This window comes from Coregonus lavaretus (genome assembly GCF_964263955.1).
Source record: "Coregonus lavaretus genome assembly, chromosome: 40".
Taxonomy (NCBI): Eukaryota; Metazoa; Chordata; class Actinopteri; order Salmoniformes; family Salmonidae; genus Coregonus; species Coregonus lavaretus.
Window position 1 is genome coordinate 10,644,993 of NC_140027.1, and position 24,172 is coordinate 10,669,164.

Here is a 24,172-nt window from a genome sequence, read left to right on the forward strand (position 1 = left end):
CGCTGCGCCACTCGGGAGGCCCTAGCAATGAGTTTTTAATTGATGTTTCAATATTTTTAATGCTGCTTACACTAAATCCTGACAGAACTGGGATTAATCGGACCAGGCGATGTTTTTCCACTCCTCAATTGTCCAGTGTTGGTGATCGCGTGCCCACTGGAGCCGCTCCTTCCAGGAGGCCGGCCGTTTCTGAGATACAGGAACCGGCACGCCTGGCACCGACAATCATACCACGCTCAAAGTCGCTTAGGTCACTCGTTTTGCCCATTCTAACGTTCAATGGAACAGTAACTGGATGCCTGTCTGCCTGCTTTATATAGCAAGTCATGAACACCATGGCCACCAGGAGCAAACCATTTTCGTAAATGGGGTGGTGTGTTTAATAAACTGGCCAATGAGTGTATGTATACAATTATCTTCTGAGTTACCAATGCTACTCTGAACTTTCAACCACATCAGCCAGAGGAGTTATTCCTTGCCAGTGTGCTATTACTTGCTCTTTGGAAGTGATTTGATTGGTTGATGGATGGATGGATGGATGGAGAGATTGACTGATTGGCTGATTGACTGATTATTTCACTGTCCATTTGTTGTTGCTAGGTTCTGGACTCGGACCCAGTGGACCAGACCCAGGAGGTGGAGGAGGATCTGGACCTGCTCTATGACAGTCTTGAGGTCTACAACCAGAGTGACAGCGGCCCTGAAATGGAGGACAACGAAAGTGTTCTCAGCACGCCCAAACCCAAACTCAAGTAAGGTTCTGCATAATGTTATCAGTACTGTACACCTTAACTAAAGTAAGGCCCCACAAAATGTCCCAAATACAGCTAAACCCAAACTCAAGTAGGGCCCCACATCATGTCGCCAGTAAACCTACACTTAAATATGGCCTCACAAAATGTTGTGAGTACAGCTAAACTTAAACAGGGCCCCATATAATGTTCACACTCTAGTCAAAGTGAAGACTCTGCATATTTTCCTCAGTGTTAAGGGGAGTTTATTTGTGCATTGTTGCTGTACATCAAATCAAAGAGAGAGAAAAGAAAGTTGCTGCAGGGGAGAAACATGAGAGATAATTGCAGCTGAATTACTAATATGAAAACATCACCTAAATGGGTACACAAGTTTGTCACTGCTACCCAGCTCAGCTCAGTTATTATCGCTCAAGTATGTATGTGAAAGTTTAAAAAATGTTTTTTTTTATGTGGTTGTCACCCAGGCCCTTCTTTGAGGGAATGTCCCATTCGAGCTCCCAGACTGAGATTGGGAGTCTGCACAGTCAGAAGAGCCAGCCCAGGGACCTGGCCTGCATCGTAAGTACACACACACGCACACGCACACACACACACACACACTCCTCTTTGCTACCAGTGGAGCATAAGGCCACAACAAGCCCACGCCACACACACACACCAATGTTTTTTTTGTTACTCTGCTGGACTAGCTGTTAAATATCATTTGGATTAGCATGCTAATGCTAACATGAGTTTTACCGCTCCCATTGCTTTTTTTTAACCCAACAATGCTCTAAAGCTATGCAAACATGGGTAGGTTGCTGACTATCCAGATCCCATTATCTATTTAGATCTCCAGGTTTACTGTCTATTTAGCTATCCATAAGATGAGGAACATTTGTAGCTTGGATGAACTATCCCTTTAAATAGTAGTGATTTGTGACATCCATATATATGCCAGGGGCATCATTTATCAACATTGCGTAAAAACTATTCTAAAATACTAATTAAGAACGGAATTTAGAATGTTCGTACGCATAGAAAAATTGTGATTTCTCAAACAATCCTACGAGCGTCATATGCACACCGGTTGGAGATAACCGTTGATAAATACCAATTGTTCTCAGCCTCAATGCTTGTGCACGACCTTGGCTATTTGCATTTTGAAACACCCCTAATTAACCATATATGGGAAAAATCATCCCTTTAATGCCAGTGGGTAATATACAACACCGTTGTTTTATTTGGTTCGCTCAGTTGTGGTTTGACCAGTAAAAATGAAAACATAGATACAAAGAGAGGACCATTTAGACAATTCAAGTGGCTTTAGCAATGGAAAATATACTTCAAATGAGTAGGCAACACTCACCAATAAGCCATCCATCCTCAACAGCTCCCTGCTGTAGGTGTATAGGCCAACATTGCTGTTCTGCAGAATGAACGAGTCGGGCGTTCCACCTGGCCGCAACATTCAGCAGCGTTTTTTGTGCATCACATAACCTATCACCTGCACATTAAGAGTGGAAGCCTTTTCTGTTCACATATTTGAACTCGTTTTGGGATTGTGCTTTTATGTCTGTGTGTGCTCTCTATTGCTCCGTTCATTCATATTTGGGAACCCATTGATGGCAAAGAAACCCTTCTTGACTTCAACCTGTTGTGCGATGGTGTATGGAAATGGTATGTTACGGTTCGTTTAGCTGATGATTGCATCCAAAACATTGTCTCATCGAGGGATTTGAGATACCGATCAGCAAGCTCCCGCTGAAAAGTGCACGTTGCCATAAACACGAGGGTGGATAGCACTTTGATGTGCACCAGAATGGCATGCGTTTTAATGTTTTGTACACTCAGTGTATTTTTCCAATTCTACGCTTGACTAGCAGTTCCTTTATTCTACCACTTGGCACTGTGCGTACACATGGTCATGGCTGTGCATAAATGTACACACTCAAGCAAACGTTCATATTGATAAATCTCACACTTTGCGTGGAAATGATCTCACGCATGGTGTACACCCAGATTTGTGGCTACACATGATTGATAAATGAAGCCCCAGGCATTTTGAAGGATGAACTATCCCTTTAAATAGGAATGATTTGTGGCATCCATATATATGCCAGGCATTTTAGATGAGGTACATTTGTTGCTTGGATGAACTATCCCTATAAATAGTAAATTATTTTTGCCATCCGTATGCCAGGCATTTTAGATCAGGTACATTTGTAGCTATCCCTTTAAATAGTCAATTATGTGTGGCATCCATATGCCAGGCATTTTAGATGGCCATTCCTGGATATTCTCTGAACTGTATGTATTGTAGTACTGTGTACTGCACCAGACACTTTGTAACTGTGTGTGTGGTTTCTTAGTTTGAGGGTCAGATATTGAGTAAGGCCAGATCGATTCTGCGTGCACAGTGTCCTAAGGCCTGCAGAAATGATTTGTACTGAGGAGGACTTGTCGTTAATTCAAGCGAGTCAAACATTGCCACAAAATATGGATCTATTCTACCTAGAACATTGCTCGTCTCATCAAATATGTAGGCACCAGCTATGAAAGTATCGATAAAGGCATTTCAGAGTTTGATTCTGGGGCACGTTAAAGATGGAATCCGCAGTAGGGGAAACAGTCCCACCGCCGTTGGTATTGTTGTTGTTTTGTTGACAAAGCGGTGAGGAGCGTTGCGAGACGCGGTAAAACAAATGTGCAGGATATATTCTGCTGTTCTATCGCACATGCAATGATGTCAGAGGGAAGAAAACAGTTTTCATTGTTTGCAGTAACTTATTTGTTGTTGTAATATCGCAAAAGACCGTTTCACCATTAAGGATTCCAGCTTAAAGTAAGCAAACTTATGGAATGTTGCAGATAGAAATGTCATGAATACAGTGTGCTCCTGAAAATCTGCTGTAGCTCATGAAAAAAGTAGCCAGCTAGGGGGGTAGCCAGCCACCTAAGGGTTAGTAGGCAGCTATTTTGCTGCCAGCTGGCGCATATGTAAATAGAGTTCATGTGATTTCTTATTCTATATTAGAGACATGGAATTAGGATATGCTCAAGGGCGTCCCCTAGCAGGCGGTTTTGGTAACTGCGTCCTGGGTTCTGCTCCTTTTAGGGTGGAGATCTGCTGTCCCCGGACAGGGCCAAAGTCCTACTAGGGACCAAGTATACAGACGACAGCACCGGATTGGAGTCTCCTGCAGGGGTGAGTGGGCATCCTGCGCCGAGGTGAAGTTTCCCCTAGGTACAGCTGTAGGATCAACTTCCATTCCCCCAATTCCAACCTTAACCATAAGTGGGGGAAAACTGACCCAAGATCAGTGTCTAGGGACAACTTTACTCTACACAGGGCAACCTCTGGAGGATCCCTGTAGGCTTAACATATTTTGTGCTCTTCCAACGTGCTCTTTCTCTCTTTCTTTGTCTGTTTTGCTGTTCTCTCTCTTTCTCAATGGCTGGGCCGGTCTCTCTGTCTCCAGATTTCTAGTACCTCCATCTTTCTTTCCACTCTGTCTCTGTTTTTGCCTGTCTCTTTGCCTCAACTCGCTCCTGTTCTCTCCTTTGATGTCTGTCGTTCTCTCTACCGGTCTTGAATTTTTTTCATTCTCTCTCTTTCTCACTAACCATGTTTCCATCAAACCATTTTTGTGAGTAAAGTACCTGTCGGATAAAAAACTCACGACAGGCCTGATGGATACAGCAATTGTCAGTAAACATTCCTAAAATGTAGACCGAACAAAGTACGGTAGACTGGGGTGGATCATTTTTTGGTCGGTGAAGTAGATCAGGGGTTCCCAAACATTTTGCTTCTCTCTCTTCCCTCTCACTCTGCGCTGCTGTTTTGTCCATTATCATAAATCAGCTCCCATCTGTTTATCTTCCACCCGACCAGTTTGATGCGAACAAGAATACATTTACACTGTTACCACAAAGACCTCCATTATTACACACAAATACACACGCATACATGCACACGCACATGCATTGTGTACATACACGCTGTATACACACACCGACAGCACTGAGGCCCAGGTCCAGCTGGCTGTAGAGAGGGCGTCAGCGTACGTATTGGTCCGTGAGAAGAGCAGTGCTTTACAGACTGTTTGTTATTCTTCACTGTTGTCTCTCGCGCTCCGATGCCTCCTCTGCACTCCTTCACCCCCAGGAACCCCGGCAACGAGGGCACCTGACGACGCATAGAGAGAGAGACCCCAGGAACCCGGCAACGAGGGGGCACCTGACGACGCATAGAGAGAGAGAGAGAGAGAGAGAGAGAGAGAGAGAGAGAGAGAGAGAGAGAGAGAGAGAGAGAGAGAGAGAGAGAGAGAGAGAGAGAGAGAGAGAGAGAGAGAGAGAGAGAGAGAGAGAGAGAGAGAGAGAGAGAGAGAGAGAGAGGAGAGAGAGAGAGAGAGAGAGAGAGAGAGAGAGAGAGAGAGAGAGAGAGAGAGAGAGAGAGAGAGAGAGAAGAGAGAGAGAGAGAGAGAGAGAGAGAGAGAGGAGAGAGAGAGAGAGAGAGATTCATTCATTCATTCATTCTGAGGGGGCTTGTGTTTGGGGCCCAAGGACAGGATGTTCAGTGGCCAAACACATGATACTTACATGCACACACTGAGCTTCATGTTAATGTATTCACGGACATCTGCCAGGCGTTATGTCACGTTCACCATGACAGCACATTGAAATGCATCGACAATGGGTACCCTGCACAGAAATAGCTGATTTGTAGGTACTGTGTGCATTTCATAATCTGTTACGTATTGGTTTTGGTTGCTACCTCTTGGGCATGATTCAGGGTACAGGGATGTAGCTCAGTTGATAGTTTGCAACGCCAGGGTTGTGGGTTCGATTCCCACGGGGGGCCAGTATGAAAAATTAAAAAATTATGTATGCACTCACTAACTGTAAGTCGCTCAGGATAAGAGCATCTGCTAAATGACTAAAATGTAAATGATTCCATTGAGAAAAATATTATCTCAATGGGTGCGTCCCAAATGGCACCATATTCTCTGTAGTGTACTAATTTTGAACAGGGCCCATAGGGATCTGGTCAAAAGTAGTGCACTATAAATCGAATAGGGTGCCATATGGGATGCAGATAATTGAGTTCACCTGTAAAACAGGTGTTCTGAACTCGCACAGGGTGAACCTTCGTGACTTGTGTCTCTGGTGTCAGTGAATCCCCACTGACAATACCAACTGTAAAGTGTTAATTCTCTAGGGAGAGAAATGAACCAGCGGGAACATGGTGCAGCGGATGGAAATCCATGGAATGAGTGAAGTACCCTAGTATGACTGTACATTCTTATTGAAAATATATTTTGAACTACATTTCTCCCATTATGTACAGGACGCGGAGGATGAGGAGACTAGGGCTGGCACAGGGCCAGGGGAGGCTAACCCCAACCCCACCCCCACAAGCTGGGACCTGAGCACGGACAAACTGCCCGGCCCAGTGGCCAAACTCTGCAAAACCGAGTCCCAGACACTCATGTCGCCCAGGTAGCCGCCCACAAGCACAAACGCTCACTTGCATTTATAACATATATGCATTCACGCACACACACACACGCATGCAGGCACACACAGTCACACATATAGTCACACACACACGCACACACAGTGCTGCTTATTAACCTTTACACTCTGACTAAACAAGGATGGGTGTGCACGCTTTATTCCAACCCAGCACTAATACACCTGATACCACTAACTGTGATCCAGATTGATCATGACTAGTTCATTATTTGAAACTGGTGTCTCAGTGCTTGGCTGGAACAAAAGCCTGCACACCCAGTAGCTCTCCAGGCCCTGAGTTGGATAAGACACATTCCCTCAATAAAATGGATGGGATGAGAGAGAGAGGGGGAGAGAGGGAAAGAGAGGAAGAGATCAGGTTTACCTCTCTGATTCAGCATCTGGTATATTGGTTGTTCAGCGCAATACAGTGATTTCCCCTGCTACACCTATCTATAAACAAACTAATCAGCAGAAGGACGTCCCCAAGCACCACTTCCACCTACGCGTCTGATGAACAAGGTTAGATCCATTGAATAAGCAATCTGCCTAGTACAGACACTGCACATTTGTCTTTGTACATTTCTCTATTGTGCAAGGATAATTTAACTCAACCATGAATGTGTAGCTAGCTAGTAGCAACCACATAGAGAATGCGTGGCAGCCATTTTGTGCTCACAAAATGTTTCCAGAACAAAAGCTTGAAACGTTTTTGCTGTGGAGAGTCAAAGGGGATGATTAGATGGCCAGGATTGTCTGAGGAGTTCTGCTGTAGGCATATCTACTACTTAGTATTTAGTATTTGTGAAGATTTTTAATTTTTTATTAAGATTTCTCAGCAGTGGCTCAACCTGGCTCAGTTGTGGCTCAGTGCTTCATTGGGTCCGTGCCTGTTTGTGGTCCACAGTAAAACAGAGAACAAGCTGCAGAGGCGTCCTAGGAGCACGTCCATGAAGGACCGGCAGAACTCCAAGGCCCAGAGTGACAGGACCAGCAGCATCGACAGCGAGACATCCCCAGAATCCAGGATCGCTGTCCAGGTGTGTGTGAGTGTGTGCGCAATAGTAAAGTAAGCTTGTGTGTGTACAAGATGTACTTACAGTGGGGAGAACAAGTATTTGATACACTGCCGATTTTGCAGGTTTTCCTACTTACAAAGCATGTAGAGGTCTGTAATTTTTATCATAGGTACACTTCAACTGTGAGAGACGGAATCTAAAACAAAAATCCAGAAAATCACATTGTATGATTTTTAAGTAATTAATTTGCATTTTATTGCATGACATAAGTATTTGATACATCAGAACTTAATATTTGGTACAGAAACCTTTGTTTGCAATTACAGAGATCATACGTTTCCTGTAGGTCTTGACCAGGTTTGCACACACTGCAGCAGGGATTTTGGCCCACTCCTCCATACAGACCTTCTCCAGATCCTTCAGGTTTCGGGGCTGTCGCTGGGCAAAAAGCTCTATTTTTGTCTCATCAGACCACATGACCTTCTCCCATTCCTCCTCTGGATCATCCAGATGGTCATTGGCAAACTTCAGACGGGCCTGGACATGCGCTGGCTTGAGCAGGGGGACCTTGCGTGAGCTGCAGGATTTTAATCCATGACGGCGTATTGTGTTACTAATGGTTTTCTTTGAGACTGTGGTCCCAGCTCTCTTCAGGTCATTGACCAGGTCCTGCCGTGTAGTTCTGGGCTGATCCCTCACCTTCCTCATGATCATTGATGCCCCACGAGGTGAGATCTTGCATGGAGCCCCAGACCAAGGGTGATTGACCGTCATCTTGAACTTCTTCAATTTTCTAATTATTGCGCCAACAGTTGTTGCCTTCTCACCAAGCTGCTTGCCTATTGTCCTGTAGCCCATCCCAGCCTTGTGCAGGTCTACAATTTTATCCCTGATGTCCTTACACAGCTCTCTGGTCTTGGCCATTGTGGAGAGGTTGGAGTCTGTTTGATTGAGTGTGTGGACAGGTGTCTTTTATACAGGTAACGAGTTCAAACAGGTGCAGTTAATACAGGTAATGAGTGGAGAACAGGAGGGCTTCTTAAAGAAAAACTAACAGGTCTGTGAGAGCCGGAATTCTTACTGGTTGGTAGGTGATCAAAGACTTATGTCATGCAATAAAATGCTAATTAATTACTTAAAAATCATACAATGTGATTTTCTGGATTTTTGTTTTAGAGTCCGTCTCTCACATTTGAAGTGTACCTATGATTACAAATTACAGACCTCTACATGCTTTGTAAGTAGGAAAACCTGCAAAATTGGCAGTGTATCAAATACTTGTTCTCCCCACTGTATGTGTATACAGATAGATCATCTCTTTGACTTCTGCCTCTTCCTCCGCCAGGTCCCCAGGAAGTCTGTGTACGACCAGCTGAACCAGATCCTTATCTCTGACGAGCAGCTCCCCGAGAGCATCATCCTCATCAACACCATAGACTGGCAGGGCCAGGTAGGCTACCTCTGTGTGCCTAATGTTGTAAGAACAAGGGGCACTATCTGGTCGTAGAAAATCATTCTAAACAGTTGGTATCCACTTGGTACCAAATGGTGCACTTTTTGGAAAGATACAAAATCGTAATTGCAGTATTGTATAAATACTATGAAATGACCCTCTTACCATATTCTTTCTAGTGTATTATGCTACTCATTCTATCAGTAGTATTTGCATCAACTGTGCACTCAACAAACATACTCCTTTTAGGAACATGCGCAAGATCAGGTATTTTTAAACATTCATATCTCTAAGCCTAACTGGATAAAGGCTTAGCAATCAGGGGGAATCCATTGCTTATGTGAACATAATGCAACTCTGAAGCATGTGCACTCACAAACACAGGCGCACGCGCATGTACACTCACACGCCCAGACCTGAGGTCTTTTGATTCGGCTTCTGGTTGACCAGCTCAGTTGATCCCAAGCCCCCTCTCACCTCTGTCTTGAAACCCCTTTCACCCCCTCTCTCTCTGTCTCTCCCTCCCTCCCTGCAGTATCTATCTGAGATTCTCCATGAGCACAGCCAGCCTATCGTGTGCACCATCTCTGGTGCGGATGTCCATGCAGCCTTCAACACCATCGTCACCAGGATCCAGAGATTGTAAGAACTCGCTTCCTCTGCAGAACATGGTCTCTTTCTAATTCAATGGTTGTAGTTGAGAGAAATACATCTATTTAACTTTAACTTGGCTTCATTGTAAAAATGTACTGGTTTCTTGTAGACTTTTTAATGTGAATTTAACTTCAGTGGTCACCAAGGCGAGTGGATCTTATGATGATCATGATTAGGGACGTATCATTTTTGATATGTGAAACGTTTTGGTAGCCCTTTCCATTACAGTGCAGAATAAAGGGGTCATAACATGGTAATAAAGTGGAAACAAGTTACTGTTTCTCGTAATGTTTTTTCCCCACTTCTCTGGCTAGCTGTAACTGCAACGCCCAAACACCCCCCACCATCAAAGTGGCGGTGGCCGGAGACCAGAGTTACCTCAGCACCATCCTCAGGTGCTTTGTGGAGCAGCTGGCCAACAAGACGCCTGATTGGCTCAGCTACATCCGCTTCCTGGTCATCCCTGTCGGTAAGCAACAATTCAGCCAATCGCCATGGAGTCCAGAGTCGGGTTAGTCGTCAATTCCATTTCAATTCAGTAGATTTAGGGGATACATTCCAATTCATTCGTGCATTGGAAAAGTCCACAAACTGTAGAAAATAATGGCCTATTTCCAATTCTGCACGCATAACTCATGACTCCCATAACATTTACATTCACGTCATTTAGCAGACGCTCTTAAATCATGCATTGATGTTAAACAGAAAATTGCACGCAAAACAATAGTTACAGGAACAGATCTGATATAGGACCCTGGGTATCATAGCAGGCTAACAACATACAGACTAGAAACGTTTTCCTGTTTCTAATCAGTCTGCTCCTCCCTCTGCAGGCACTCACCCTCTGGCCAAACACATGTCTTCGTTCGACAGCAAGTTCAACAACATCTTCATGGACGCCGGCTGGAGGGACTTGTTTGGCAGACAGGAGGCCCCAACATCAGGTACAGCTAACACTTACTATGAGCCACAATACCATGTATGATAGGGATCTACTCATAATGCCAAGGCACCAGCTACTCTTCCTGGGGTCCTGCAATATTAAGGCAGTTATATACCATTTAAAACATTACATGACATTATATTTCATAACACTTTACGCAATACATTTAGTGTGTTCCCTCAGGCCACTACTCCACTATCACATATGTGTACGTGTGTGTAGAGTGAGTGTCTATATGTATGTGTGTGTGTCTCTTCACTGTCCCCACTGTTCCACAAGGTGTATTTTTACCTGTTTTTTAAATCTGATTCTACTGCTTGCATCAGTTACCTGATGTGGAATAGAGTTCCATGTAGTCATGGCTCTATGTAGTACTGTGCACCTCCCATAGTCTGATCTGGACTTGGGGACTGTGAAGAGATCTCTGGTGGCATGTCTTGTGGGGTATGCATGAGGGTCCGAGCTGTGTGCCAGTATTCCAAACAGACAGCTCAGTACATTCAGCTCGTCGACACCTCTCACAAAAACAAGCAGTGATGAAGTCAATCTCTCTTCCACTCTAAGCCAGGATAGACTGACATGCATGTCATCAATGTAAGCTCTCCGTGTACGTTTAAGGGCCAGCCATGCTGCCCTGTTCTGAGCCAACTGCAATTTTCCCAGGAACATCTTGTCAGGTGTCAGTGTGCAGCGGTAGGACGGAGTCAGGCGCAGGACACAGAACTGAGTAACAGACAAACTTTACTCGGAAATAAGTAAATACTAATTCCACACAGGGAAATACACCAGCTCACAGTAGTCATAAACACCAAACAAAGAACAATCACGCACAAAACCATGAGGGAACCAGAGGGTTAAATAGGGAAATAATCATAACGTGATGGGAACCAGGTATGTACAATCAAGACAAAACAAATAGAACACAGAAACGTAGAAAGCCGGTGACAACGTCCGCCGATAGCCGCCCTCACGAGGAGAGGCACCAACTTCGGCGGAAGTCGTGACACATCTATCAGCATTATGGTGCATTATGCGTCACAAGTCGTTCTAAATGTTCTTAAAATATACTAGTTTGTTATAATAATAATATTGTATTTATTATTTTAAACATTATTACAAAAAATATAAGTTATTATTTATGTACAGGGTATTCATAGCAGGAAGTATTATAAAATATTTAAGTGTAATATGCTCAGAGCCACACTATTAGTATATGATGATGCTTCTACTGTTGCCTTACTGTAGGTGTTGTATGATAATACAATACATGAAGAATAATAATAATACATGGGATTTAAAAAGGGTGTAAAAACAAAATCATTTCCCCACGTTTCCCCAGACAACATAGATGTGGCAGGCCGCGTGTCTCAGTACCTGGCCGGGGCAAGCGTCTCGCACCAGTGTCCCATCTCTGAGGCCATGCTCACCTACAAACAGAAAAGGTAAGGTGTGTGTGTGTGTGTGTGCAAGCATGCGAGTGCAGCATGAATGGGGGATATTTAAGGGTGTGTGTGTGTGTGTGCGCGCATGCATGCGTGTGCATGTGTGCGTGTGTTTATGAAATGTCTGGTAAAATGTAGATATTGTGTATGTAGATATTTTTGTATGCTATTATTCTCCAATAAACTATATTTGGATGATCTATTGTATCTCCCTCTACACTTCAGATGTGTCTATTTAGAGGCTACATTCTCATGAATGCATTTTTGGAAAAAGCAACACCAGTATTGCTAATTTCAACCACATTCAATCACATTCATCGACAACATTCGCTTATTGAAATTAGCACCGACAGAATATCAACATGTCGACTCCACTTTGACGGCACATATTTTGCGACAGTTGACTCATAACTCATGAACTCATGAAGAAAGAACAACGACGACTCGTACCATTTTACCACACTGAGTTTTTCTACCTTTTTCTTTCTTTCATTTGCATTCAAGGAAGAGAAGCTTGTATTTTGATTTTTACATCAGGTACCTGGCCGCAGCCTTTCGTTTGACCCCGCCCCCTTGCTGTGTTGCATTTTGTCCACCAATATAACCTGTAACCCCTTGTTGTCTAATGTCTAACTCACCCACACATCACTCACTGTTCGTCTTAACTTCACATCTGGTCTGCATCGACTACCCCCGTATTGATTAGAGTTTTTGCATGTCTTAATGTCTTAACCACTTGTTTGTCTGGCTTGGTTGGCTTTTGGTTTGGATTTGGTTTGGATATGTGGACTTTGGATAATATACAACCGCATTAAAGGTACAGTCAGCAATATTACATCATCATACACTGCGGGGTGACTACAGAAGTCAACAACAAAAGTCAAATCTGCCAAGAATGCCGTTATTGGATCTTTCCAATGCCGGCATGCCTTAAAGGAGTGCCGAAATTGCAAATTGGGAAGAGCCAATAGTGGCCGTCTTGGTGGATTGAAACCCTGTTATCGTTGAAGTCTGTAAGCAGGAAGTCACCCGCTGTGGTTGATGAATCACATTGCTGACTCTACCTTTAAGGTCTCCCACACACTTTCCTCTTTAAAGTTGGGAACAGTAGGGAAACTGTTGACGCAATGAGATCTAAGAGAGAAAGGTTGACATTGATGCGTTCTTTCCTATTACCTCCGAGAGAGAGAGGACATGTGGAGGACATCAGGAAAGAGGGGATAAGACAAGATTAAGAATAAGGTGGAGGACGAGTGTAAAGAAGGAGAGATGACAGTGGAGATCTAATTAGGTGGTTTGAAGAGATGGAAGGAGGGAGGAAGAAAGAAAGCGTGTGTAGTGCGGAGGTAGAGAACACCAGCCACGTGACACACTCTCTCACACACGATACACACACCTGCGTGTGTGACCGTTATTTTCAAATCCCTGCTCAGATGTCACTGTTGACCCACCTCAGAAACAATTCTGGCCTTGTAAGAGTGTAATGAGACACACTTTAAATCCACCAGGGAGGATGAGCACGGAAACATTTAAAGGTCACCTTATCGATGACCAGGCGTATAACAGGCGCAGTGCACTGTATTATAGACACAAAGGGGCACTGAAGGGTGACTTTTGATTGGCTAATCCCGGTCTCTCCCGGTCTCCCCTTGGTGACAGGGACAGAGTCCACTGAGCATTGTCACAACATGAAGAGAGCCGATCGAGTCTGAACTCTGCAGAGAGGATTAATGCCTTCATCTATCATGTGTTTTCAGATCAGTGCCGTTGAAGAACAGGAGAGCAGGAGAGGAAGCCGCGTTAGAATATTGCGACGCACCTGAAGATTATCCTAGATCAGGGCTCTCCAACAATGTTGCAGGGTTGTTCTTGCTCCAACCCCAATTATAACTAAACTGATTCATCAACCAGCTAATTATTAGAATCAGGTGCGCTAGATTGGAGTTAGATTGAAAACCTACAGGATCGTAGCTCTCCAAGAACAGGGTTGGAGAGCCCTGTCCTAGATAATATTCTGGTCAGATAGGCAGGGGAAGCTGTACTGTACACCAAGGGCCCGACTGAGTTTGCTTACTGTGCAATGTTTGTACCTACTTGTCTTCTTTCTCTTTGAAAAGCAAGGGTGCAAAGTCTCAGAATGCTTCTTCCATCTCGAAAAACTCTAGAAAACCCTCAATGCTACTCTCGAGTGTGTCTCGCGAGGGAGATGAACTTGTCATGCTCTGTTTGTCCTACCTCTTTGCTGTCCTAACATGCTTTTCTCACAGCTCTTTTAACCATGCTCTCCAAAAATACACCCTCTCTGGCCTCATTTTGCAGGTTATTTTGGTTTTGCACCAGCCATATCCAGCTTTTTGAGCTAATTTGTAGGGGATTTGTGAGTTATAGGCAAGGATAGCTTTGGTAAGACAACGGCGGCACTACCAACTTAACAAATAAGTAGTTGACTGGGACCGAACATATGAAATATGCTAATTGTACTTTAACCCTCTGTCTATAAAGGCCCCTTTACAAATACAGGGGTGAATCCTAGCTTCCACTTAAGTCAACTTTTTTCTTAGTCTCCCATTGACATCAATGAATGACTAAGTGAAAATGTACATAAATGGAAGTTAGGATTTGCCCCACAATGTATAGCGGGTGTGGACGGCTCTGGTCCTTGAGTGCCGTAGTTCTGTAGATTTTCGTCCTTGTTTATTTTTTTTTCAGCCAATCAGTAACCTCAAGTACTGAGAAACCAAAACCAGTGGGACTGCAGAACTCACCCTGTATATTGGGTTCACATTCAATGTCACCAACAATGTTAACCCCCTCACTCACTCACTCCACCCCTCCTCCACTGCTCACATCACGGCAGGCTTACAACGCACCTGTTTAGGGGTCGGTTGTAAGGAGCGTTCCCTGGCATTCCCATCACGGCATGACCTTAATTCCCAAAATGTTCCGGGTTTTCCAGAACCACTTGGGAGCTGCCATGTCTCATCAATTCCGATTGGACATGCCTTAGCCACACACACTCATTCTTCCTTCAGACCCATCACACCACCACATCCAAAACAGGGAGTGTGTTGATCCTGGAGCGTTGTGTTAACGCGAGACTAACATGATTATTTGTTATCCATTCTCTCTCCCTCAGCCCTGATGAGGACTCCTGTCAGAAGTTTGTGCCATTTATTGGGGTAAGAATATTCACTTGCAACGAAATAACGTGAGCGTTATCTTTCAGCGCTTATCTCCAGGTAGACTGGCAATTACCTGTCATTTATTTGAAGCTGTAACGATAATACACAATGAGAACAGATTTTTTTTGATAGCTGCTTTATTGAGGAAAGTTTTACTTGCAATGACTATGATATGTGGTTGTTCTTTTCTTACACTATATATACAAAAGTATGTGGACACGCCTTCAAATTAGTGGATTCGGCTATTTCAGCCACACTCGTTGCTGACAGGTGTATAAAATCGAGCACACAACCATGCAATCTTCATAGACAAACATTGGCAGTAGAAGCCTTACTGAAGAGCTCAGTGACTTTCAACGTGGCACCGTCATAGGATGCCACCTTTCCAATGAGTCAGTTTGTGCCCTGGTCAACTGTAAGTGCTGTTATTGTGAAGTGGAAACGTAACGGCTCAGCCGCGAAGTGGTAGGCCACACAAGCTCACAGAACGGGACCACTGAGTGCTGAAGCTCGTAGCATGTAAAAATCGTCTGTCCTCTGTTGCAACACTCACTACCGAGTTCCAAACTGCCTCTGGAAGCAACGTTAGCTCAATAACTGTTCGTCGGGAGCTTCATGAAATGGATTTCCTTGGCCGAACAGCTGCACACAAGCCTAAGATCACCTTGCGTAATGCCAAGCGTCGGCTGGAGTGGTGTAAAGCTCGCTGCTGTTGGACTCTGGAGCAGTGGAAATAGAGAGTGATGAATTACGCTTCACCATCTGGCAGTCCGACCGACGAATCTGGGTTTGGGGGATGCCAGGAGAACGCTACCATAGTGCCAACTGTAAAGTTTGGTGGAGGATAAATAATGGACTGGGGCTGTTTTTATTGGTTCGGGCTAGGCCTCTTAGTTCCAGTGAAGGGAAATCTTAACGCTACAGCATACAATGACCTTCTAGACGATTCTGTGCTTCCAACTTTGTGGCAACAGTTTGGGGAAGGCCCTTTCCTGTTTCAGCATGACAATGCCCCCGTGCACAAAGCGAGATCCATACAGAAATGGTTTGTCGAGTTCGGTGTGGAAGAACTTGAATGGCCTGCACAGAGCCCTGACCCAAACCCCATCTAACACCTTTGGGATGAATTGGAACGCCGACTGCGAGCCAGGCCTAATCGCCCAACATCAGTGCCCGACCTCACTAATGCACGAATGAGATGTTCGACGAGCAGGTGTCCACACACTTTTGGTCATGTATTGTACCTTGGTTAAATGTACTTGACTGTACGTCGCTCTGGATAAGAGTGTCTGTTAAATGACCAAAATGTAAATCTCAATTGTGGTTTTTGTCCCCCCTCAGCTGGTGAAAGTGGGCATCGTTGAGCACAACCTCTCGACCTCAAGTAAGACATCCTACTCTTTATTTTCCTTTGACCTTTGACCTTGAAACTTTGACGTTTGCTTTGTATTGTCTGGTAATCCATTGTTTCGAATGAGATGGGTGGAAGAAGGGAAGACTGAGAGAGAAGGGGTCCAGCGGGCAAAATACTGTATGCATAATGTCTTAATCATTTAATATTTTGCCTGTAAAGTGGTTTTCTGGTTAAAATACATAATATAACTAGATTACAACCACTGTTACAACCAGGTAAAGCAACGTTTTCATGACTAGATCAAGAGTGCCATGGGACAGACGTCATATTTTGGTTGTTAACTGGTTAGATAACGAGATTAAACCAGATAAAGATGTATTTTACTGGTTGCTGAAAAGGCGTTAACAAAACCTCCTCCTCCCTAATATCCAGTGGACTCTGATGATGCCGTGATGGGGAGCATCAATATGCTGGCCTCCCCTCCCCCCCAGCCGGGACCACCCTACATGAAGGACCTGACCTGCACCCCGCCCCCCTCCCCCTCCGTCTCAGCCACCCTTGCCGGAGCCGGGTACGTACTGTACCCTAGCTGTCTTGTTAATTAATTTATCTTTCCTTCTCTCATAACCATTATTTGATCTGAAGGTTCAACCTTATAACTATGGCTACAACCCCCACAGAGACCCATTGGCCACAGTAGCCAATAAAACAATTTCACAAGGTACAGACCACACCTTCCACATGAATTAGTTTCTTATTGTATTTTGGGTTCTGATGGGGTATAGCAGTTGAACTATTTGTAAACTACACTGCTCCAAAAAATAAAGGGAACACTTAAACAACACAATGTAACTCCAAGTCAATCACACTTCTGTGAAATCAAACTGTCCACCTAGGAAGCAACACTGATTGACAATAAATGTCACGTGCTGTTGTGCAAATGGAATAGACAACAGGTGGAAATTATAGGCAATTAGCAAGACACCCCCAATAAAGGACTGGTTTTGCAGGTGGTGACCACAGACCACTTCTCAGTTCCTATGCTTCCTGGCTGATGTTTTGGTCACTTTTGAATGCTGGCGGTGCTTTCTCTCTAGTGGTAGCATGAGACGGAGTCTACAACCCACACAAGTGGCTCAGGTAGTGCAGCTCATCCAGGATGGCACATCAATGCGAGCTGTGGCAAGAAGGTTTGCTGTGTCTGTCAGCGTAGTGTCCAGAGCATGAAGGCGCTACCAGGAGACAGGCCAGTACATCAGGAGACGTGGAGGAGGCCGTAGGAGGGCAACAACCCAGCAGCAGGACTGCTACCTCCGCCTTTGTGCAAGGAGGAGCAGGAGGAGCACTGCCAGAGCCCTGCAAAATGACCTCCAGTAGGCCACAAATGTGCATGTGTCTGCTCAAACGGTCAGAAACAGACTCCATGAGGGTGGTATGAGGGCCCGACGTCCACAGGTGGGGGTTGTGCTTACAGCCCAACACCGTGCAGGACGTTTGGCATTTGCCAGAGAACACCAAGATTGGCAAATTCGCCACTGGCGCCCTGTGCTCTTCACAGATGAAAGCAGGTTCACACTGAGCACATGTGACAGACGTGACAGAGTCTGGAGACGCCGTGGAGAACATTCTGCTGCCTGCAACATCCTCCAGCATGACCGGTTTGGCGGTGGGTCAGTCATGGTGTGGGGTGGCATTTCTTTGGGGGGCCGCACAGCCCTCCATGTGCTCGCCAGAGGTAGCCTGACTGCCATTAGGTACCGAGATGAGATCCTCAGACCCCTTGTGAGACCATATGCTGGTGCGGTTGGCCCTGGGTTCCTCCTAATGCAAGACAATGCTAGACCTCATGTGGCTGGAGTGTGTCAGCAGTTCCTGCAAGAGGAAGGCATTGATGCTATGGACTGGCCTGCCCGTTCCCCAGACCTGAATCCAATTGAGCACATCTGGGACATCATGTCTCGCTCTATCCACCAACGCCACGTTGCACCACAGACTGTCCAGAAGTTGGCGGATGCTTTAGTCCAGGTCTGGGAGGAGATCCCTCAGGAGACCATCCGCCACCTCATCAGGAGCATGCCCAGGCGTTGTAGGGAGGTCATACAGGCACGTGGAGGCCACACACACTACTGAGCCTCATTTTGACTTGTTTTAAGGACATTACATCAAAGTTGGATCAGCCTGTAGTGTGGTTTTCCACTTTAATTTTGAGTGTGACTCCAAATTCAGACCTCCATGGGTTGATAAATTTGATTTCCATTGATAATTTTTGTGTGATTTTGTTGTCAGCACATTCAACTACAGTGAGGGAAAAAAGTATTTGATCCCCTGCTGATTTTGTACGTTTGCCCACTGACAAAGAAATGATCAGTCTATAATTTTAATGGTAGGTTTATTTGAACAGTGAGAGACAGAATAACAACAACAAAAATCCAGAAAAACGCATGTCAAAAATGTTATAAATTGATTTGCATTTTAATGAGGGAAATAAGTATTTGACCCCCTCTCAATCAGAAAGATTTCTGGCTCCCAGGTGTATTTTATACAGGTAACGAGCTGAGATTAGGAGCACACTCTTAAAGGGAGTGCTCCTAATCTCACTTTGTTACCTGTATAAAAGACACCTGTCCACAGAAGCAATCAATCAATCAGATTCCAAACTCTCCACCATGGCCAAGACCAAAGAGCTCTCCAAGGATGTCAGGGACAAGATTGTAGACCTACACAAGGCTGGAATGGGCTACAAGACCATCGCCAAGCAGCTTGGTGAGAAGGTGACAACAGTTGGTGCGGTTATTCGCAAATGGAAGAAACACAAAATAACTGTCAATCTCCCTCGGCTCCATGCAAGATCTCACCTCGTGGAGTTGCAATGATCATGAGAACGGTGAGGAATCAGCCCAGAACTACACGGGAGGATCTTGTCAATGATTTCAAGGCAGCTGGGACCATAGTCACCAAGAAAACAATTGGTAATACACTACGCCGTGAAGGACTGAAATCCTGCAGCGCCCGCAAGGTCCCCCTGCTCAAGAAAGCACATATACAGGGCCATCTGAAGTTTGCCAATGAACATCTGAATGATTCAGAGGAGAACTGGGTTAAAGTGTTGTGGTAAAATGAGACCAAAATGGAGCTCTTTGGCATCAACTCAACTCGCCGTGTTTGGAGGAGGAGGAATGCTGCCTATGACCCCAAGAACACCATCCCCACTGTCAAACATGGAGGTGGAAACATTATGCTTTGGGGGTGTTTTTCTGCTAAGGGGACAGGACAACTTCACCGCATCAAAGGGACGATGGACGGGGCCATGTACCGTCAAATCTTGGGTAAGAACCTCCTTCCCTCAGCCAGGGCATTGAAAATGGGTCGTGAATGGGTATTCCAGCATGACAATGACCCAAAACACATGGCCAAGGCAACAAAGGAGTGGCTCAAGAAGAAGCACATTAAGTTCCTGGAGTGGCCTAGCCAGTCTCCAGACCTTAATCCCATAGAAAATCTGTGGAGGGAGCTGAAGGTTCGAGTTGCCAAACGTCAGCCTCGAAACCTTAATGACTTGGAGAAGATCTGCAAAGAGGAGTGGGACAAAATCCCTCCTGAGATGTGTGCAAACCTGGTGGCCAACTACAAGAAACGTCTGACCTCTGTGATTGCCAACAAGGGTTTTGCCACCAAGTACTAAGTCATGATTTGCAGAGGGGTCAAATACTTATTTCCCTCATTAAAATGCAAATCAATGTATAACATTTTTTACATGCATTTTTCTGGATTTTTTTGTTGTTATTCTGTCTCTCACTGTTCAAATAAACCTACCATTAAAATTATAGACTGATCATGTCTTTGTCAGTGGGCAAACGTACAAAATCAGCAGGGGATCAAATACTTTTTTCCCTCACTGTATGTAAAGAAAAAAGTATTTAATAAGATTATTTTATTCATTCAGATCTAGGATGTGTTATTTTAGTGTTCCCATAATTTATTTGAGCAGTGTATATATTATTAATTTAAAAGGCCAAAGATGGACCAATCTGGAGTGAGTGAGAGAGGATATCCATCCTTCGCCACCCCACCCCACTTTCCTGCCACTCCACATACTCCGCATACTTTGAATGACCTTTCTCCATCCAGATGTTCCTTGGAGACCAGATGTTGGGTGGGGAAGGGGGAACGACCACTTGTCTTCTGTGTCTTTTACTGGAGTTCTACTGGACCCTTTCTCCTCTTCCTTTTTATGACTTGACCTGGAAGTTGTCCATAATAAACTGGCTACAGCCCCACACATCCACGCACAAGTTCAGATGGTACTATACCTGGCAGTTTGGGCCTTTTCTTACCTTTCATGCCTACAAAACGTTCCTATGACGTTCCTGTTACGTTCCTATGACGTTCCTGTTACGTTCCTATGTCGTTCCTGTTACGTTCCTAAAACGTTTTTCTCCCATATACCTCCGCCGTGCAGCTCTCCGGTGACGGGCGGGGAGGTGATGGGGCTCCAGGTGGACTACTGGACATGTCACGGCGCTGACAAGAAGAAGGAGGGCGAGAAGCGCGACGTGGGCATCAAGAATACCCTAAAGAGCAACTTCCGCTCGCTGCAGGTGTCCCGCATCCCCAACGGAGGAGAGCTGACCCCCCCTCCCGGCATGGCCATGACCGTCGTCATGAAGGAGAAGAACAAGAAAGGTGGGTGGCGCTTTACTGAAAGCCAATGGGTTGAATGCGTTATTACCCGTTATAAGCATGTATGCGACCTTACAACTCATAGCATGTTATGTCTTTCTATATGTAAATGTGTACCTGATGAAGAAGACGTCTTTTTCTGGATGTAATCTGGCCAAATACAGCAACAACCAGATGTTGTGTTGATGTCGTCATGAAAACGACGTCTTTACCTTTACATCTTTAGTAAAACAAACATTTATTATATTTTGTAGCCTGTATGGCAAATGATCTCTTTACTTCACTGATGTCCTCTCTCTCGCTTCTCTTTCTCTTGCTTTGATGAGCAGTGATATTCCTGAGTAAAAAGCCCAAGGAGAAGGAGGTGGACTCCAAGAGCCAGGTGATCGAGGGCATCAGTAGGCTGATCTGCACTGCCAAACACCAGCACACCATGCTGAGAGGTACAGGCCTGACAAACACACACACACACACACACACACACACGTAAGCATACACACACACCCACACATAGGGCTGTTGCGGTGACCATCAGTGCTTGACTTGGGCAGGAGCTCACTGGAGCTGAGTACCGGCACATCACATTTTCTACTGCTTGAGCTCCTGTTCCTCTAATAGAAAATGTGCTCAAAAGTATTGTGGAGCTCCTGCACCAAAATATAAACAGTACCTGCACCCAAAATGAATACTGGCACCTATTTCAGTCCAAGTCAAGCACTGGTGACCATATTATCGCCACACCTGCAGTCACGCGTCATGACCGCAGTCAAATTCCACGTGACCGTTGAGTCACGGTAAACTCCTCTGTTAGTAATACCCAACAAGCTAACAACCATCAGGTCCTAATGGCCTGGTACTCAGGGCTCTATTGTCCCTCTAACCACTCTGACATCAATGCAAATAAAATCGAAAATCACATCAAACACTTATCATCAAAACAGAATCATGCTTTTAAAAGTCACCTCACTGTGATTGATCAATTTGAAGAAAGAAGTTCAACAGCAGGTTGAAACTGAGGGGAAGACATGGTTGTTGTGGATGTTGTTTCAAAGCCTGACATAATGAAATGGACAGCGCTTTCTAAGGTGATGATTAATTCAAAACCCCCATACGCATATTTCAGCTTTTGCATACGCATAGGCCTATACAGTATTCATCCCCCTTGGCGTTTTTCCTATTTTGTTGCATTACAACCTGTAATTTAAATTGATTTTTATTTGCATTTCATTTAATGGACATACACAAAATAGTCCAAATTGGTGAAGTGGAATGAAAAAAATAACTTGTTTCAAAAAAGTATAAAAAATAAATAATGGTAAAGTGGTGCGCGCATATGTATTCACCCCCTTTGCTATGAAGCCCCTAAATAAGATCTGGTGCAACCAATTAGCTTCAGAAGTCACATAATTAGTTAAATAAAGTCCACCTGCGTGCAATCTAAGTGTCACAACACCACTAAGTCTGCAGTCTGCAACACCACTAAGCAAGGTGCACCACCAAGCAAGCGGCACCATGAAGACCAAGGAGCTCTCCAAACAGGTCAGGGACAAAGTTGTGGAGAAGTGCAGATCAGGGTTGGGTTATAAAGAAATATCAGAAACCCACGGAGCACCATTAAATCCATTATTAAAAGATGGAAAGAATATGGCACCACAACAAACCTGCCAAGAGAGGGCCGCCCACCAAAACTCACAGACCAGGCAAGGAGGGCATTAATCAGAGAGGCAACAAAGAGACCAAAGATAACCCTGAAGGAGCTGCAAAGTTCCACAGCGGAGATTGGAATATCTGTCCATAGGACCACTTTAAGCCGTACACTCCACAGAGATTGGCTTTATGGAAGAGTGGCCAGAAAAAAGCCATTGCTTAAAGAAAAAAATAAGCAAACACGTTTGGTGTTCGCCAAAAGCCATGTGGGAGACTCCCCAAACATATGGAAGAAGGTACTCTGGTCAGATGAGACTAAAATTTAGCTTTTTGGCCATCAAGGAAAACGCTATGTCTGGCGCAAACCCAAAACCTCTCATCACCCCGAGAACACCATCCTGCCTCATGTTGTGGGGATGTTTTTCATCGGCAGGGACTGGGAAACTGGTCAGAATTGAAGGAATGATGGATGGTGCTAAATACAGGGAAAATCTTCCAGAGATTTGAGACTGGGACTGAGGTTCACCTTCCAGCAGGACAATGACCCTAAGCATACTGCTAAAGCAACACTTGAGTGGTTTAAGGGGAAACATTTAAATGTCTTGGAATGGCCTAGTCAAAGCCCAGACCTCAATCCAATTGAGAATCTGTGGTATGACTTAAAGATTGTTGTACACCAGTGGAATCCTTCCAACTTGAAGGAGCTGGAGCAGTATTGCCTTAAAGAATGGGCAAAAATCCCAATGGCTAGATGTGCCAAGCTTATAGAGACATAACCCAAGAGACTTGCAGCTGTAATTGCTGCAAAAGGTGGCTCTACAAAGTATTGACTTTGGGGGGGTGAATAGTTATGCACTCTCAAATTTTCTTGTTTGTTTCACAATAAAAATATTTTGCATCTTCAAAGTGGTAGCCATGTTGTGTAAATCAAATGATACAAACCCCCCAAAAATCATGGTTTTTGGTTAATTGATTGTGTAGGGCAGAGTTAGCCTACAATTATAGTGATTTTTTTTATTTATTTTTGAAAAGCCTAGTAATAGGGAATTTTGTATATTTTCATAATGAATAGGCTGACACATTACCTTTAGCTACATAATATCTCACCACTGTGCTTTTCCATGTCCTCCTCTCTCGCCTTCATTCATTTCTCGAGCGTGCAGCGAGAGAGGCTGTCAACAGTTTAAATGAAATATGTTTCTTTGTGAAAATATGTTACTATCGATGTTCCCGAACGCCCAAATTAAGCACTGGGTAGCTGCAGAAACAGGGTTGGAGAGCCCATAGCATAAATAGTTTGGGCGGAATATCACTTGTCACGCAGCGAGGGGCTGAATGCTCCTCAAATAGTGGTTGATGCATGGGAGGGATATAAGTGTTCTTATAAGACCAGACTTTTCTATATGCGGTCCTGTGTGAAAGCAGAAAGAGGAGGATCCCAGCTGCTACTATATTTATTTCTCAGCTGCTAATATTAAGTACATGCTCCACTATAAAACCTGAATAGCCTACCAGGCATGATTGAAAAAACGAACCGTGGAAAGCTG

The 24,172-nt window shown here is 44.6% G+C and overlaps 1 protein-coding gene across 1 annotated transcript in view; it reads left to right on the forward strand.

The window, feature by feature from the left end:
* The window catches only part of LOC311113472 (phosphofurin acidic cluster sorting protein 2-like), a gene marked incomplete at both ends in the record, with an annotated part of 91,583 nt that overhangs the window by 66,340 nt on the left and 1,071 nt on the right, over positions 1-24,172 (forward strand). The window contains 16 exons of the mRNA XM_084156696.1: positions 601-752; positions 1,220-1,313; positions 3,853-3,942; positions 6,085-6,236; positions 7,159-7,291; positions 8,616-8,720; positions 9,259-9,365; positions 9,692-9,846; positions 10,211-10,321; positions 11,660-11,762; positions 12,267-12,299; positions 14,899-14,941; positions 16,286-16,328; positions 16,731-16,869; positions 20,758-20,981; positions 21,308-21,421. Of these exons, the coding sequence (XP_084012822.1) occupies positions 601-752; positions 1,220-1,313; positions 3,853-3,942; positions 6,085-6,236; positions 7,159-7,291; positions 8,616-8,720; positions 9,259-9,365; positions 9,692-9,846; positions 10,211-10,321; positions 11,660-11,762; positions 12,267-12,299; positions 14,899-14,941; positions 16,286-16,328; positions 16,731-16,869; positions 20,758-20,981; positions 21,308-21,421 (1,798 nt within the window). The remainder of the gene's footprint in view (positions 1-600; positions 753-1,219; positions 1,314-3,852; positions 3,943-6,084; positions 6,237-7,158; positions 7,292-8,615; positions 8,721-9,258; positions 9,366-9,691; positions 9,847-10,210; positions 10,322-11,659; positions 11,763-12,266; positions 12,300-14,898; positions 14,942-16,285; positions 16,329-16,730; positions 16,870-20,757; positions 20,982-21,307; positions 21,422-24,172) is intronic.